General features: G+C 44.2%; 1 protein-coding gene across 2 annotated transcripts; it reads left to right on the forward strand.

Moving 5' to 3' along the window:
- The first annotated feature begins 375 nt into the window (after positions 1 to 375).
- On the forward strand, positions 376 to 14,524 carry LOC309394337 (uncharacterized protein). Of its 2 annotated transcripts, none has more exons than XM_081957353.1 (6): positions 376 to 513; positions 1,152 to 1,746; positions 4,684 to 4,798; positions 4,921 to 4,988; positions 8,317 to 8,446; positions 12,376 to 14,524. In XM_081957353.1, the coding sequence occupies exons 2-6, from the start codon at positions 1,333 to 1,335 to the stop codon at positions 13,731 to 13,733; spliced, it is 2,085 nt and encodes a 694-aa protein (XP_081813479.1). In that variant the 5' UTR covers positions 376 to 513; positions 1,152 to 1,332; the 3' UTR covers positions 13,734 to 14,524. The 2 variants fall into 2 exon arrangements, with proteins under 2 accessions (XP_081813479.1, XP_081813478.1); XM_081957352.1 differs by having other exon boundaries at positions 487 to 629.
- Positions 14,525 to 15,603: the final 1,079 nt, after the last annotated feature.

Consider the following 15,603-nt stretch of genomic DNA (forward strand, 5'->3'; position numbering starts at 1 on the left):
GAGAGAGAGATAGACAGACAGACAGACAGATAGAGATGATAGATAGATAGATAGATAGAGAGAGAGAGAGAGAGAGAGATGATAGATAGATAGACAGACAGACAGACAGACAGACAGACAGATAGATAGATAGAAAGGCAGGCAGGCAGGCAGGCAGGCACAGACAGACAGACATAGAGACAGATATAGAGACAGATAGACAGATAGCACTTATGAGAATATATATTTGGGAATGTACATATGAGAAAGAAAAATAAAACTTTAAAAAAAATAAGACAATAAAAGACTTAATACTATAAGCACCTCCTGCGTTGCGCGCAGACTCGCCCAGGGAACACCGCGTGCGCTTCCCGCTTTGGGCCACTAGGGGGCAAAGATCCCTTTGCAGAGAAGGAGGCTGGCAAAGGGGGGGGGGGAGGAAATGACATCGCTGAGCCTCGCCTCTCTAGGACGCCGCGCTCGCTCGCCTTAATCTAGGAGGAGGCTGCGGGGAGGGATGCAGACGTGCCCCGGGTGAGGGCGGGTGAAGGCGGGGGGTGGGGAGAAAGAGCTCTCCCGGGCTAAAGGAAGCAGAGGAGGGAGAGACCGAGCCCCGGCTCTCATGCTCCCCAGCCGCCCTCTCCATGCAGGTGGGGAAGCGGAGCTCCAGAGCCGGCGGGGGGGGGGGGGCTCCGCCGCAGGATTCGCACTAGGGACCGCCCTCCCCCCGCCTGTCATGGGGGTGGGGGTGGGGTGGAAGAAGAGAAGCAGGGCAGCATCTCCAATGTGAAACTTAAGCTTCTTCCATGGTTGGTTCACCGGTTTGCGATTAGGACAGGTTGCGTAAACCTTACTTGGGGGGGGGGGGGGTGGATGTTAATTTTAATAAAAAAGGGGAAAAAAAATCTCCCCCTAGTAAGTTATGGAAAATAACTCCAAAATGCATTCCTGGTGCGTTTGAACTCAAACCCACCCACCCCTATTCTGCGCCTCGACACGCGTACAAGGAGGACCCGTCCGATGGATGCCACTGAAATCCCCGACCAGCTCCAAAAATGGACCTCTTTTCCCCCAGTGTCCACCCACCCGCTTCTCCCCCGTAGAGGGACGAGTGCTTGCTCACTTTCTAATTCGGGGAAATTTCCCATTTCTTTGTTTGTTTCCCACTTCAGATCCGCCAACTGGAAGCCGTCGGTATGATATACGCGAATGGACCAAAACTGTGGCTCGGACACAAGAGGACCCAACGGCTTGCTGCGGTCGGCCATTCAGGAATAGATGAATGAGAAGCTGTCTGGAGATCCACAAGATTGCTTGGACCCGTCTGGAGTCGCCTTACGGGACTGAGGGAGGATGGAGACGCAACTTTCAGCAAGTGAGGGAACGGGGAAAGGCCCTCCCGCTATTCAGGCTGGGAGCTGTGGGGAGAGCTGGGCAAGCACTGGGAAGGAGGTCCTGCAGGAGGAAGCCACCATGTGTGAAGAGGTTCAGCCCTGCAACTTCAGGAGCGTCCAGGAGGCCGAGGGTCCCCGGGGACTTTTCAGCCAACTCCATGAATTTTCTAGGCAATGGCTGAAAAGGGAAAATCACACCAAAGCTCAGATGTTGGACCTGATTGTTCTGGAGCAGTTCCTGGCTCTTCTGCCCCCAGAGATGGAGAGCTGGGTGCGGGAGTGTGGAGCAGAGACCAGCTCCCAGGCGGTGGCCCTGGTGGAAGGCCTCCTCCTGAGCCAGGCGGAGGAGCAGAAGGAGCAGGTCGAGTTGCAGGTGAGACATTTTCATCTAGGAAGCTCAGAACGAAATAAGAAATGTGTTTGAATTCTCCATCCCTCCTTCCCAAAATTCTCTGGCACTGCTAATATGGAGATGTCATACTAAAACATAGAATAACAGAGTTAGAAGGGATCTTGTTGGTCATCTAGTCCAACCCCCCCTCCCCAAGCAGGAGATCCTACACCGTTTTTGACAGATGGCTGTGTCTGGTCTCTTCTTGAAAGCTGACAGTGATGAAACACCCCCCCCCCCCCAACTTCTAGGATAGGACAAGAAGCAATGGGTGGAAACTAATCAAGGAGAGAAGCAACCTTAGAACTAAGAAGAATTTTCCCGACAGTTAGAGCAATTAATCAGTGGAATAATTTGCCTCCAGAAGTTGTAAATACTCCCAACACTGGGAGCTTTTAAGATAACCATTTGTTTGAAGTGGGGTAGGGTTTCCTGCCTAAGCAGGAGGTTGGACTAGAAGATCTCCAAGGTCCTTTCCAACTGTTATTCTATATTCTGAAGGCAGCTTCTGTTCCATGGGCTGATTGTCAGAAAATTTATCCTTAGGTTGACTCTCTCCTTGTTCAGTTTCCATCTATTATTCCTTGTCTGGCCTTCGGGTGCTTTGGAAAATTGGTTGACCCCTTTCCTCTCTGTGGCAGTCCCTCAAATATTGGAACATCACTATCATGTATTGTATTGTATTGTATTATGTCATCCCTGGTCCTTCTCTTCACTAGACTAGCCATGCCCAGTTCCTGAAACTGTTCCGTTATGACTTCTAGATTTGAGGCAGCTGTTCCTTTCTTCTTTCTATGGACACTAGTTCTTACAATACAATACATTACAATACAATAGTAGAGTTGGAAGGGACCTTGGAGGCCTTCTAGTCCAACCCCCTGCCTAGGCAGGAAACCCTATACCGTTTCAGACAGATGGCTATCCAACATCTTCTTAAAGACTTCCAGTGTTGGGGCATTCACAACTTCTGGAGGCAACTTCTGTTCCACCGATTAATTGTTCTCACTGTCAGGAAATTTCTTCTCAGTTCTAAGTTGCTTCTCTCCTTGATTAGTTTCCACCCATTGCTTCTTGTTCTATCCTCAGGTGCCTTGGAGAATAGTTTGACTTTCCCTTCTTTGTGGCAACCCCTGAGATATTGGAACACTGCTATCATGTCTCCCCTAGTCCTTCTTTCTATTAAACTAGACATACCCAGTTCCTGCAACCGTTCCTCATGTGTTTTAGTCTTATAGGACATTGTTTCATTCGTTTCTCATTCAGCTTCACTGATGGATAGTGGGACCATGGAGGTTGTATTAGGTCAGTGGTCGGCAAGCCGCGGCTCGCGAGCCAAATGCGGCTCTTTGCACATTTTAATGCGGCTCTTCAGTGTGCCGGGCGCCCGCTCCCCTCCCTCCTCTTGGGCTTCGGAGGGAAGCTTCTGCAAAAGCCGAGTGACAAGTCTCCCAGGCTGTAATTTGCCGAGCTGTACGCGCGCGCCTGTTTTCCACGGCGTGGAGCAGCAGCGAGATTCTGCGTGGCGAGCGATGATTCCAGGGGCCATCCGGGAAGATGAGGAACGCGAGGGGAGACCCTGCCCCCCCACTGATGGCCCCCGGAATCATCGCTCGCCGCGCAGAATCTCGCCGCTGCTCCACGCCGTGGAAAACAGGCGCGCGCGTACAGCTCTGTCAGTCTCTCTCTGATTCCCTCTCTCACTCCCTCTCTCTGCTCCTCTCTCTGTCTGTCTGTCTCACTCACACACACACACACACACACACACACACTGTGGTCACCTTGTTGAGTGTTCCAATCACATTTGAAACACTCAACAACTGGCCTGCATTTATGGTAATACCATAAATGCAGGCCAGTTGTTGAGTGTTTCAAATGTGATTGGAACACTCAACAAGGTGACCACAGTGTGTGTGTGTGTGTGTGTGTGTGTGTGTGTGTGTGTGTGTGAATGAGACAGACAGACAGAGAGAGGAACAGAGAGAGGGAGTGAGGGAGGGAATCAGAGAGAGACTGACAGACACACACACACACACACACATCAACAGAGACAGAGAGGGGGAGGGAGGGAGAGAAAGATAGACAGACAGAGAGAGACACACATACAGAGTGAGTGATTAAGTGAATGAGTGAGAGACAGACACATCCACATACACAGAGTGACAGAGAGAGAGGAAGGGAGGGGAGAGAGACAGAGGGAGAGACAGAGACACACACACACACACACAGAGTGAGTGAGAGACAGACAGACAGACACACACACACACAGAGTGACAGAGATGGGGGAAGGAGGAGAGAGAGACAGAGATACAGAGAGAGAGAGAGAGAGAGAGAGAGAGAGACAGATAGACACCCAGAGAAAATGACAGAGGGAGACAGAGAGGGAGGGAGGGAGAGAGAGACAAAGAGCCAGAGAGAGAGAGAGAAAGAAAAAGAAAAAAAGAAAGTGGGAGAGAGAGATGAAATTATAAACAACAACATACAAACCTGACTTACTCAAACTATCCAAGGAAATGCAAGGCCAATGTTCACATTAGTGGTTGTGACTTTGTCAGTCATTGTCAGGATGTAATTTTCTCTACATTGTAAGGCAAATTTTATGGAATTTAACGTTATCGATAAATAATATCGTTCTAAAGTTTTTGTTTTATTAGTTGTGTTATTTGTATCCTCCCGACCTATGTGGATACTTGCATGCAGAATATTCTCAATAAAAACTTATTGAAACTAAAAACAGTGTACCATCCTATGTATTTTCGGTTTTAAAAATGCGGCTCTCAAAATAAATTTCAATCGTGGTTTTGGCGAGATTTGGCTCAGTTGAAAAAAAAGGTTGCCCACCACTGTATTAGGTGAACAATAACCCACTTCCCGTTGTCCGATGTCCATTAATTCTGCTTCTTTTCTCCTACTGCAACATAGTCCTCCAGTGTGGAGATTACAGATCCTGATGGAAGAAGAAAGCCATCAAATCCCTCACAGGAGCTGTTTTTCAGGAGGGCCTCTCAGGAAGATTCAAGCCAGGATACCTCAGAAGGTAATCAAAGGTCCTCCTATTTTCCGGAATGATCTCAGCTCAGTTATCTTCTTCGAGCCTTTGCTAGAATATCTCCCCCGATTATGTTAACTGTGCATTGTAAAATTCTGTTTCCCTTCCAGAGAAACATAGGATGAATTTTTCTGATCTTTATGATGGAGCCGAAACTGTGGTTGAACCTCCAAACCAAGTAAGAAAGAGAAATAAATTCATTAAGATTTGTATGCTCTCTTTCCTTCAGGAAGTGAAGTCCGTGTATAGACCATTCTCTCCTTCCATTTCCACCTCTTGTTTGGGCTGGGTTATTTTTCTGTTTTTGAGCCACGCGGAAAGGGGAAAAGCAGGTTCAAATTGCTCAGTCAGGTTAGTTTCATCTGAAGTCTGTTGTTGGGACACAGTGATGAGTCATTTCCACCCCCAGACTCTGTTTAAGCAACGGTTTTTTTTTTAAAGCCAGTAATTAACTCATTCTGCTGGATATTCTTACTATGAGTTTAGAATAAGTAAACTCCTTCAAGAAGTAGGAATAAACACCTCACAGTGGCAGCAATTGCTAAACAGAGACCAGTTTTTTGGTCATTGAATTGTGCAAGACTGGCAAATAATTAATTACATCGGCGCATTACTGTTTTATAAAGCATTCTTCACAATCATTGATAAGAAAAACAAGCTTTTTGTATTTTATTTTAAAAAAAAAAACCAAGGCGGAAATTTAGCCTGCAATGCCAATGGGAAACTCAGTGAAAATGGTTCTGAAAGTACATGTATTCAAGGCACTTTTGGCCTGCAAAATAATTTATAATCCTCCGATTTGTCCCTGGATGTGGAGGCCAAACAATCCAGTTTTGCAAAGGCTGAGAAATGCCTTTCCCAGGGAATTTTCTCTGCTTTTCATCCATTTAGCCAGATTACAAGAAGATGGGTAGGGTAGGGTAGGGTAGGGTAGGGTAGGATAGGATAGGATAGGATGGTAGGTAGGTAGATAGATATATGAAGAAGAGAGAGAGAGACAGATGATAGATAGATAGCTAGATAGATAGATAGATAGATGATAGATAGATAGATAGATAGATAGATAGATAGATAGATAGATAGATAGATGATAGATAGATGATAGATGATAGATAGATAGATAGATAATAGATAGATAGATAGCAGATGATAGATAGTTTAGATAGATGATAGATAGATAGATAGATGATAGATAGATAGAGACAGACAGACAGACAGACAATAGGTAGGTAGTTAGATTAGATAGATGATAGATAGATGATAGATAGATAGATAGATAGATAGATAGATAGATGATAGATAGATAGATAGATAGATAGATGATAGATAGATAGATAGATAGATAGATAGATGATAGATAGATAGATAGATAGGATAGATAGATGATAGATAGATGATAGACAGACAGACAGACAGACAGACAATGAGAGGTAGATGAGAGAAAGACATACAATAGACAAATGATTGATAGATAAAATGATAGAGACACAGACGATATATAGATATATAGATAGATAGATAGATAGATAGATAGATAGATAGATAGATAGATAGATGATAGATAGATAGATAGATAGATGATAGACAGATGGGAGAGAGCTAGAGAGAGAGCTAGAGAGAGAGACAGACAATAGATAGATAGATGATAGAGAGACAAATGATAGAGAGACACATAGATAGATAGATAGATAGATAGATAGATAGATAGATAGATAGACAGACAGACAGACAGACAGACAGACAGACAATGAGAGGTAGATAGAGAGAGAGAGAGAAAGACAGACAATAGATAGACAGACAAATGATTGATAGATAAAATGATAGAGACACAGACGATATATAGATAAATAGATACCGTAGATAGATAGACAGATGGGAGAGAGCTAGAGAGAGAGCTAGAGAGACAGACAGACAATAGATAGATGAGAGAGAGACAAATAATAGAGAGACACATAGATAGATAGATAGATGATAGATAGATAGATAGATAGATAGATAGATAGATAGATAGATAGATAGATAGATAGGTGATAGATAGATAGAAAGATAGATGATAGACAGCTAGAGAGAGAGACAAACGATAGATAGATAGACAGAGAGACAGATAGAGTTTGAAGGTCTACGTTGAAGGTCTTTTTAATGATCTTCCACTCATTACTTCTTGTCCTGCCTTCAGGGCTTTGGAGAATAGCTTGACCCCCACTTCTTTGTGACAGCCCCTCAAGTACCAGAAGACTACTATCATATCACCCCTATTCCTTCTTTTCATTGGACTGGATATACCTAGTGTCTTCAATCTTTTATTGCATGGTTTAGCTTCTAGATTCCTTATCATGTTTGTTTGCTCTTCTGTGCACTCTTTCTAAGGCCTCAATATCTTTTTTGTACCTTGATGAATAGAACTGGATGCAGCATTCCAAGTGTGGTCTCACTAATGCAGTATAAAGTGGTACTACTGTAGAACTTCATGTGATCTTGAAACTATCCCTCTGTTGATGCAATCTAGGACTGCATTAGCTTTTTTGGCAGCAGATAGATGGATATGTATGTATGTATGTATGTATGTATGTATGTATGTATGTGTGTTACAACCCCTGGTATGCCTAAATATGGGAGGAAGGTCACTACTCCCTCATTTCTGTCCTTCGGCTTATCACAGAAGACCATGCAGGCAGAAAACCATATTTTTATTTTTAATGTTGCCTTTTTATATTTGTGTTGTATTTGTACTGATAAATAAATAAAGGGAGACTAGTATAGATCTATTTCGAGCTAATTAGCTCTCATCAGCTAGCCATACCCTTACTGGGATTTGAACCCGGGCTGTATTATTCTTAGGCAGAAGTCTTAGCCACTAAGCCACAGGCTCACCTCCTTATCAGTTGAGCCAGGGAAATAGGTATGTATTTGTGTTACAACCCCTGGTATGTCTAAATATGCATATATATATATATATATATATATATATATATATATATATATATATATATATATATATATATATATATATATATATATATATATATATATATATATATATATATATATATATATATATATATATATATATATATATATATATATATAGAGATAGAGAGAGAGAGAGAGAGAGAGAGAGAGAGAGAGAGAGAGAGAGAGAGAGAGAGAGAGAGAGAGAGAGAGAGAGAGAGAGAGAGAGATGATAGATAGATGATGGATGGATGGATGGATGGATGGATGGATGGATGGATGGATGGATGGATGGACGGACGGACGGACCATATATGTAGACAGACAGACAGACAGAAATGGAGTTTCTTTCCCTGAAGGGGACTGAAACTACTGCAGAATCAAGGAAGTTGATGAAACCTGTTGCAGAATTAGTTAAAGGCAAATTCTCGACCAAACCTTGGAATCTCACCAAGCACAACCATTTAACTTAGTGCATTTGTGAACAACGGAACACAGAAAGTCCAGATCTTCATGGCTTAATCCTGTTCTCTCCCCCCACCCCCACCCCTATGCAGGAGGCTGTTGTGTCCTTCAAAGAAGTAGCTGTGTATTTCTCTAAGGAGGAGTGGTCTCAGCTGGATCCTGACCAAAGAGCGCTGCATTGGGAAGTCATGCTGGAAAATTATAGGAATGTGGCCTTTCTGGGTAAGGGTTTGTTACTCCCCATCAGAGAGCTTGGGAAGATAGATTGAAATCAGATAATGTCAGCTCTTATGTCATCTCCTTGGAGAGAAGGAAAATATCTTTCCTTCCCATACTTCAACAAAGGAAAAAGCTCTTTGCTTAGATGCACCCTGTGCCCTTTCTCACCTGTATTTTTCTATTTCTCGTTGACCTATCAGTGAGAACCTAACCTCTTCGCTTGAAGAGTTGCTGAATTGTATCGTATCGATTTCAGCTTTTTGGGCCCGGATGCTGCTCCATCTCTGTTAAGAAGGACTTGTTCTGACCTAGGCTTCCTTAACAATATCTTAGGGGTTGCCACAAAGAAGAGGGAGTCAAACTATTCTCCAAAGCACCTGAGGGTAGAACAAGAAGCAATGAGTGGAAACTAATCAAGGAGAGAAGCAACTTAGAACTGAGGAGAAATTTCCTGACAGTTAGAACAATTAATCAGTGGAACAGAAATTGCCTCTAGAAGTTGTGAATGCCCCAACACTGGAAGTCTTTAAGAAGATGTTGGAGAGCCATCTGTCTGAAAGGGTTTCCTGCCTAGGCAGGGGGTTGGACTAGAAGACCTCCAAGGTCCCTTCCAACTCTACTATTGTATTGTATTGTATTGTAACAAACATGAAGCAGAGTCTTGGTTCTGGCAAAACCTCTTTTATTTACACGACTGTGAATTCCTTTCATTCCCAAGCCAGCAAGGCTTGGCAAGCAGTCTTTAAGAGGAATATTTATCAACACGAACCTTATCTGGCTTGGAGAGCTGCCAGATAACTAGTTTCCAACCGCAGGGCAAGGCAGCGCTTGGCACAGAGTCTCTTATAGTCACAAACAGAACTTTCCACTCTTGAAACGACCGAAGGAACAAATTGTTTCCTGCAAAAACCCACTCTCCGTTCGCTCCTCTTTTGTTTCCTATGGGAGGGGCCAATGACCTCCAAGGTGTGGCTTTACTCCAAGGTCAACCCTGATTTCTTAGTTGTTCTTATCTTCTGGCAGCAATGCGCATGCGCACACTGGGAACAAGCTCTAGCTGTTCCTCTGCCTCACTGCTATCCAGCTCCCTCTATGCCTCCGACGCAGAGCCCTTGTCTGAGCTTCCCTCAGACCCCAGGACTGGCCCATGTTTCTCCCCAACCTTCTCACTGTCCGACTCCACTGCCAGTTCTGCTGGCTGCCAGTAGGCCACAACAACACTATCATTTCTTCAAGCTGTTGTGTAGATCACTTTTCCACCTTTTAATTTATATCTTGAGCCTTGGGATTGGGGTCTAAATCAGCGACGACAAACTCATGACACCGGTGTCAAAGTTGACGCCATGAAATTATGGGGAACAGGTCAGCATTCGCCGTTACCCAACAACTATTCCTGAAATGCCCTTCATTTCTGCATGTTTTTCGGAGGCTGAGAAAAATGGGGTGTGCTTTTTTAATGCGGTCTCCAAAAGTTAAATGAGAGAACTGTGCTCTCTTTTGACCTCTGGAGCATCTGACATTATTCACGTAGTTTTCAGAGGTTGCAGGGTTTAGGTAAGAGCATTCCTCAAATGTTGCTTCAATAACGAAGGTCTTGTATGACTTACGTAGCAACCAGTGGTGGGATTCAGATTTTTTTACTACCGGTTCTGTGGGTGTGGCTTGGTGGGCGTGGCGAGGCTTGGTGGGCATGGCAGTGGAAGGATACTGTAAATCTCTATTTCCTCCCGATCAGCTGGCAGAGAATAGATGGGGCTGGGGACAATCAGAGGTGGTATTTACTGGTTCTCCGAACTACTCAAAATTTCCACTACCGGTTCTCCAGAACCGGCCAGAACCTGCTGAATACCACCTCTAAAAGCAACCTAGGGTAGTTAGTTTAGTTTAGTTTATTTAGCTTATATACCGCCCCCTCTCCCCGAAGGGACTCGGGGCAGTGTACAGACAATAAATATACAAAATGAATAACAAAGCAACACACAAAACCAGACAAAACCAACTTAAACACACAATCCGTACAAAACCAAACTATTTTACGATAATTAAAATAGTACCAATTAAAACCAATTTAAAACCCCCAAAATTTAAAAATTTAAAATGCCATCCAGGAAGGTCAGGATTCAATTATACTAGTAGTCCATAGGGTCCAGTTAATAGAAAGAACAAGTATAAAAGTGGAAAGAGGGGCACATAACTAGGTCTGAATATCAGCAAATAGCCCAATCCCTGCGGTTGATAACCTTGGTTATTAAGTGAATCTGTCTTCTCCAATGACTTTGCTTGTGAGAAGGTTGCAAAAGATAATCGCATCGCCTTGGGACACAGCAACGGTCGTACCAGTTGCCAAGCACCTGAATTTTGATCACATGATCATGGGGATGCTCCAAAGGTCATAACTCTGGAAAACAGTTGGACTTCAACACCCAGATTTAATACGGTCAGGATGACCAAAGAATAATCATACAGTATTAACTGTGTTGAATGTTAACAAAATATATAACTGTAAATCAGATTACAGCTGGCCTTCCAGTTAGGACCACAATCGAACCCAATACTTACGTTGCTAAATGAAACATCTATTAAGTGAGTTTGCCCCATTTTACAACTTTACTTGCCACAGCTGTTAACAAATTGCATTTGTTAAGGTTAGTTGCACGGCAGTTAAATGAATCTGGGTTGCCCATTGACTCTGCTTGTCAGAAGTTTGCAAAAGCTGCTCCTGTGACCCCAGGACACTACAACTGGTCATCTTAGAATAGCAGAGTTGGAAGGGACCTTGGAGGTCTTCTAGTCCAACCCCCTGCCTAGGCAGGAAACCCTATACCGTTTCAGACAAATGGCTATCCAACATCTTCTTAAAGACTTCCAGTGTTGGGGCATTCACGACTTCTGGAGGCAACTTCTGTTCCACTGATTAATTGTTCTAACTGTCAGGAAGTTTCTCCTCAGTTCTAAGTTGCTTCTCTCCTTGATTAGTTTCCACCCTTTGCTTCTTGTTCTACCCTCAGGTGCCTTGGAGAATAGTTGGACTCCCTCTTATTTGTGGCAACCCCTGAGATATTGGAAGACTGCTATCGTGTCATCCTTAGTCCTTGTTTTCATTAAACCAGATATACCCAGTCTAGTTTAAATATGAATATATTGGTCATAAATATGAACCAGTTGCTAACCATTTTGATCATGTGACCATGGAGATGCTGCTATGGTTGTAATTGTAAAAAAACAAATAAATCCATTTTTTTCAGATTTATAATATGAATAATCACTAAATGAACTGCTATCAGTAGTGGACTGTTGTGATCCAGCAGGATCCGTTTGAACTGGTGACGGACTCGGATAGCGAGGGACCATATGAGTCTGCCCTTGACGATGTGGAGGACCCTGTGCAGGGTTCAGACTCAGAGTGGGGACCAGAGGGGCTGGTTGGCCACCAGGATCAAAGGCAGTTTGTCCCTGATGCTAGATTGAGAAGGGCTGAGAAACGGAAGCAGCAACTCCGTAGACAGACTCACAGAAGATGATTAAGCAAAGGTGGCTGTGGATTGGCCCCTCCCAAGAGAGATTATAAGTGAGGCGTTGGGAGGGGACATTTGCAGGAAACAACCGTTCGAATTAGTAGTTAAGAAAATCTATGTATTCTAGCTGTGTCTGCTCGTTGGGACTATCTGCAGTGCTTCAATCGAATTATCTGGGTTGTTTTCTTGAACGTGAGTTGTCTGGGCCCTCAGCCAAAGGATTTGTTATCTCAGTAATTAAACAGTGGCAAACAGCCAAGCCTGTGTTCTGGTTAATTCACAGGCGTGGAGAGGGGGGGTCAGAACATTGGACTATCTATCTATTGGTATTTGGCCAAAATGCAGAAGGAAATTCATACAACAGCCTATACTTTGATCTTTAACTTTGCTATTTTTATTTTTCCTTTTCCTTTGAAGATAATAACGGCCAGGGGAATCAGGATTTCTGTGAACTCTTCCAAGTGATCAATGCTGGAAAGGAAATAGAGGAGCCTGCAATTCAAATGCAACGAGAAACCCATGAGAGAAAGCTGTCAGAAAATTGGAATCCGGAAAGCTCGACTTCCATTGATGCTCAGATGCAAAACGTTCTTGTCCCAGAAGACAAAATAGACAAAGAATATATTGGGAACTCTGGGAAGCTAAGCGAAGGCGTATTCGATGCCAATGAAGAATATCCAATTAAAGAAGAGGACGATCTATTCAGAGACGATGGAGAAACTTTGACTTTCACTCTTTCTCAAGAAAATATTTCCCTTGCATCGCAAAAATGGAGCCACACAGAGGAGAAGCCATTTAAATGCTTGATATGTGGAAAGGGCTTCAGAAGAATCGGCCATCTTAATTGCCATCACAAGATCCACACAGGGGAGAAGCCATACAAATGCATGGAGTGCGGGAAGGACTTTAGGGGAAAGCGTGAACTTATTTCCCATAAAAGGATACATACGGGGGAAAAGCCATATAAATGCATGGAGTGCGGAGAAACCTTTGCTCAGAGCAGCCATCTTACGAGTCACAAACGGATCCACACAGGGGAGAAACCCTACAAATGCATGGTGTGTGGAAACGGTTTCACGACAAGCAGTTCTCTTACTCGCCACAAGAGAGTCCACACAGGGGAGAAGCCGTACAACTGCAGGCAGTGTGGAAAGTCTTTTGCTCAAAGCGGATCTCTTGCTTCCCATATTAGGACCCACGCACGAGAGAAGGCGCATAAATGCGTGGTATGCGGAAAGAGCTTTAGTACTATCAGCTATCTGATTTGCCACACCCGGATCCACAGCGGGGAGAAGCCGTATAAATGCATGGAGTGTGGAATGACCTTTGTTCAGAGCCGTTATCTCCTTTCCCATAAAAGGAAACACACGGGGGAGAAGCCATATAAATGTATCGAGTGCGGAAAGTGTTTCAGTGAACGCAGTTCCTTTCTTTCCCATAAGAAGATTCACACGGGGGAGAAGCCCTTTAAATGTATGGAGTGTGGAAAGACCTTTCTGGAAAACCGCTATCTGATTTTTCACAAGAGGAGACACACAGGGGAGAAGCCCTATAAGTGCATGAAGTGTGGAAAGACCTTCACTCGGGTCAGTACCCTGAATTCTCATAACAGGATCCACACAGGGGAAAGACCATATAAATGCATGGAATGTGGAAGGGACTTTAGATGGTACAGTGAGTTTACTGCCCATAACAGGATACACATGGGAAAAGCCACGTACATGCATGCGGTGTGGAATGAGCTTTGCTCGGAGGAGTACTCTTACCTCACATAACAAGACCCACATGGGAAAAACCATATAATTGCATGGAGTGTGAAAGGGGCTTTAGATGGATTAGTGATTTCACTTTTCGTAAAAGGATGCTTGCAAGGGGAGGAGCTTTATGAACATACGGAGTGTGGAAAGACCTTTGCTTGGAGCAGATATCTGACTTTGCAACAGGAGATCTAGATGGGCGAAATCAAATAATTTCATGCAATGCACAAATAGCTTTTAACTAAGACCAGTCATCTTACCTGCTGTAAGAGGAACCACACGGGGGAAGCCGTATCAATGCAGGGAATGCGAGAAGAGCTTGGATTGGAAGAGTCATCTAAAATCACTTGCAAGGATCTACTTGGGCAATAATCCATATAAATGATACGTCTGCTTCAGTACACATGCAGATTTTGCCTTTCTGGTCCAAACAAGACAAGGAATCCTAATTCCTGATTGCGACTTTTGAGAAGTAGCAAATTCCAAGGCCGAAGTGAAGATACAGCTCATATTTCTCATTAAAGGAGATGGGAAGGCCTACAATTGCATATGAACAGCCTTTTCTCCTGTGAGCGATTCAAGGCCTGCTTTGCTATGGAATGTCAAGGGTACGGCCAAAGCTAATAGGCATTGCATTTCTTTTTTCTTTGTTTAGTTTGTATTGGCTGCCTAACTCAACCTAGCGACCCTGAGAAGCTTAGAAGTCGTAATAACAATTTAAAAGACCATTAAAATAATAGAACACCCACCAAACATTTACCTGTAACCTTAGATAAAATCAAATATATAATGATTTTGTTTGTATCGTATTTTATTATCCTTGGACGCAATTTATTTATTTATTTATTTATTTATTTTACCGTGCTTCTAGACCGCCCCCTCTCCCGAAAGGGACTCGGGGCGGTGTACAGTCCATATAAAGAATATATCAAAATACAATAAATAACAGAATTAAGTATGTACAGTTAAATATGGAGGAGGTTAAAATCGAATTAAAAAGAACTGTACAGAGCCAGTATATATAAATATAATATTAAAACCCCTAGGACACACACAAATTAAATTAAAAACAATACCCCTAAAATAACCAGTTAATAGTACGTTTACCAGGAGGAACAGTTGTAATTAAGCCAGGCCTGCTAGTCGGAATAGGTGAGTCTTTAATTTTTGCCGGAAGGAGTGGAGGTCAGTGGTGGTTCTGATGTCTGGGGGGAGGTCATTCCAGAGGGTTGGGTCCATCACAGAGAAGGCCCTACTCCTTGGTGTCGCCCGTTGGCATTGCCTAGTGGACGGCACCAGGAGAAGCCCCTCCCTGTGTGAGCGAATTGGCCACAGGGAAGTATGTGGGAGGATGCGATCCCGCAAGTAACTAGTCCTGTGCCATGGAGCGCTTTAAAGATGGTAATCAGGACCTTGAAACGCACCCGAAAAACCACAGGTAGCCAGTGCAGCTCGCGCAGGAGAGGTGTTACGTGGGAGTACCTAGTACTCTCCATCACAGCCCGCACGGCTGCGTTCTGAACTAACTGCAGTCTCCGGGCGCGTCCCAAGGGCAGCCCCATGTAGAGAGCGTTGCAGTAGTCCAGGCGGGACGTCACCAGCGCATGAGTGACCGTGCGTAGGGCATCCCGGTCCAGTAGGGGGCACAATTGGCGCACCAGGCGAACCTGGTGGAACGCCCCCCTTGCCACGGCTGCCACATGGTCATCCATTGACAGCTGGGCATCAAGGAGGACGCCCAAATTGCGCGCCCGTTCCACAGGGGGCAATTGTTCGCCCCCTATGGCCAGCGATGGAATCAGCTGGCTGAACCGAGGTGCCAGTAGCCACAGCCACTCAGTCTTGGAGGGGTTGAGTTTGAGTCTGTTGTCCCCCATCCAGACCCCGA

The sequence above is a fragment of the Natrix helvetica genome, assembly GCF_964273705.1.
Source record: "Natrix helvetica genome assembly, chromosome: 1".
NCBI classification, from domain to species: Eukaryota; Metazoa; Chordata; class Lepidosauria; order Squamata; family Natricidae; genus Natrix; species Natrix helvetica.

Bases quoted from the DNA above. Each gene is read 5' to 3' on its own strand.
- LOC309394337 (XM_081957353.1), top strand. From the start codon at position 1,333: ATGGAGACGCAACTTTCAGCAAGTGAGGGAACGGGGAAAGGCCCTCCC. The intron at 4,799-4,920 runs GTAATCAAAGGT...TTTCCCTTCCAG, and splicing joins AAGCCAGGATACCTCAGAAG to AGAAACATAGGATGAATTTT. The intron at 4,989-8,316 runs GTAAGAAAGAGA...ACCCCTATGCAG, and splicing joins TGGTTGAACCTCCAAACCAA to GAGGCTGTTGTGTCCTTCAA.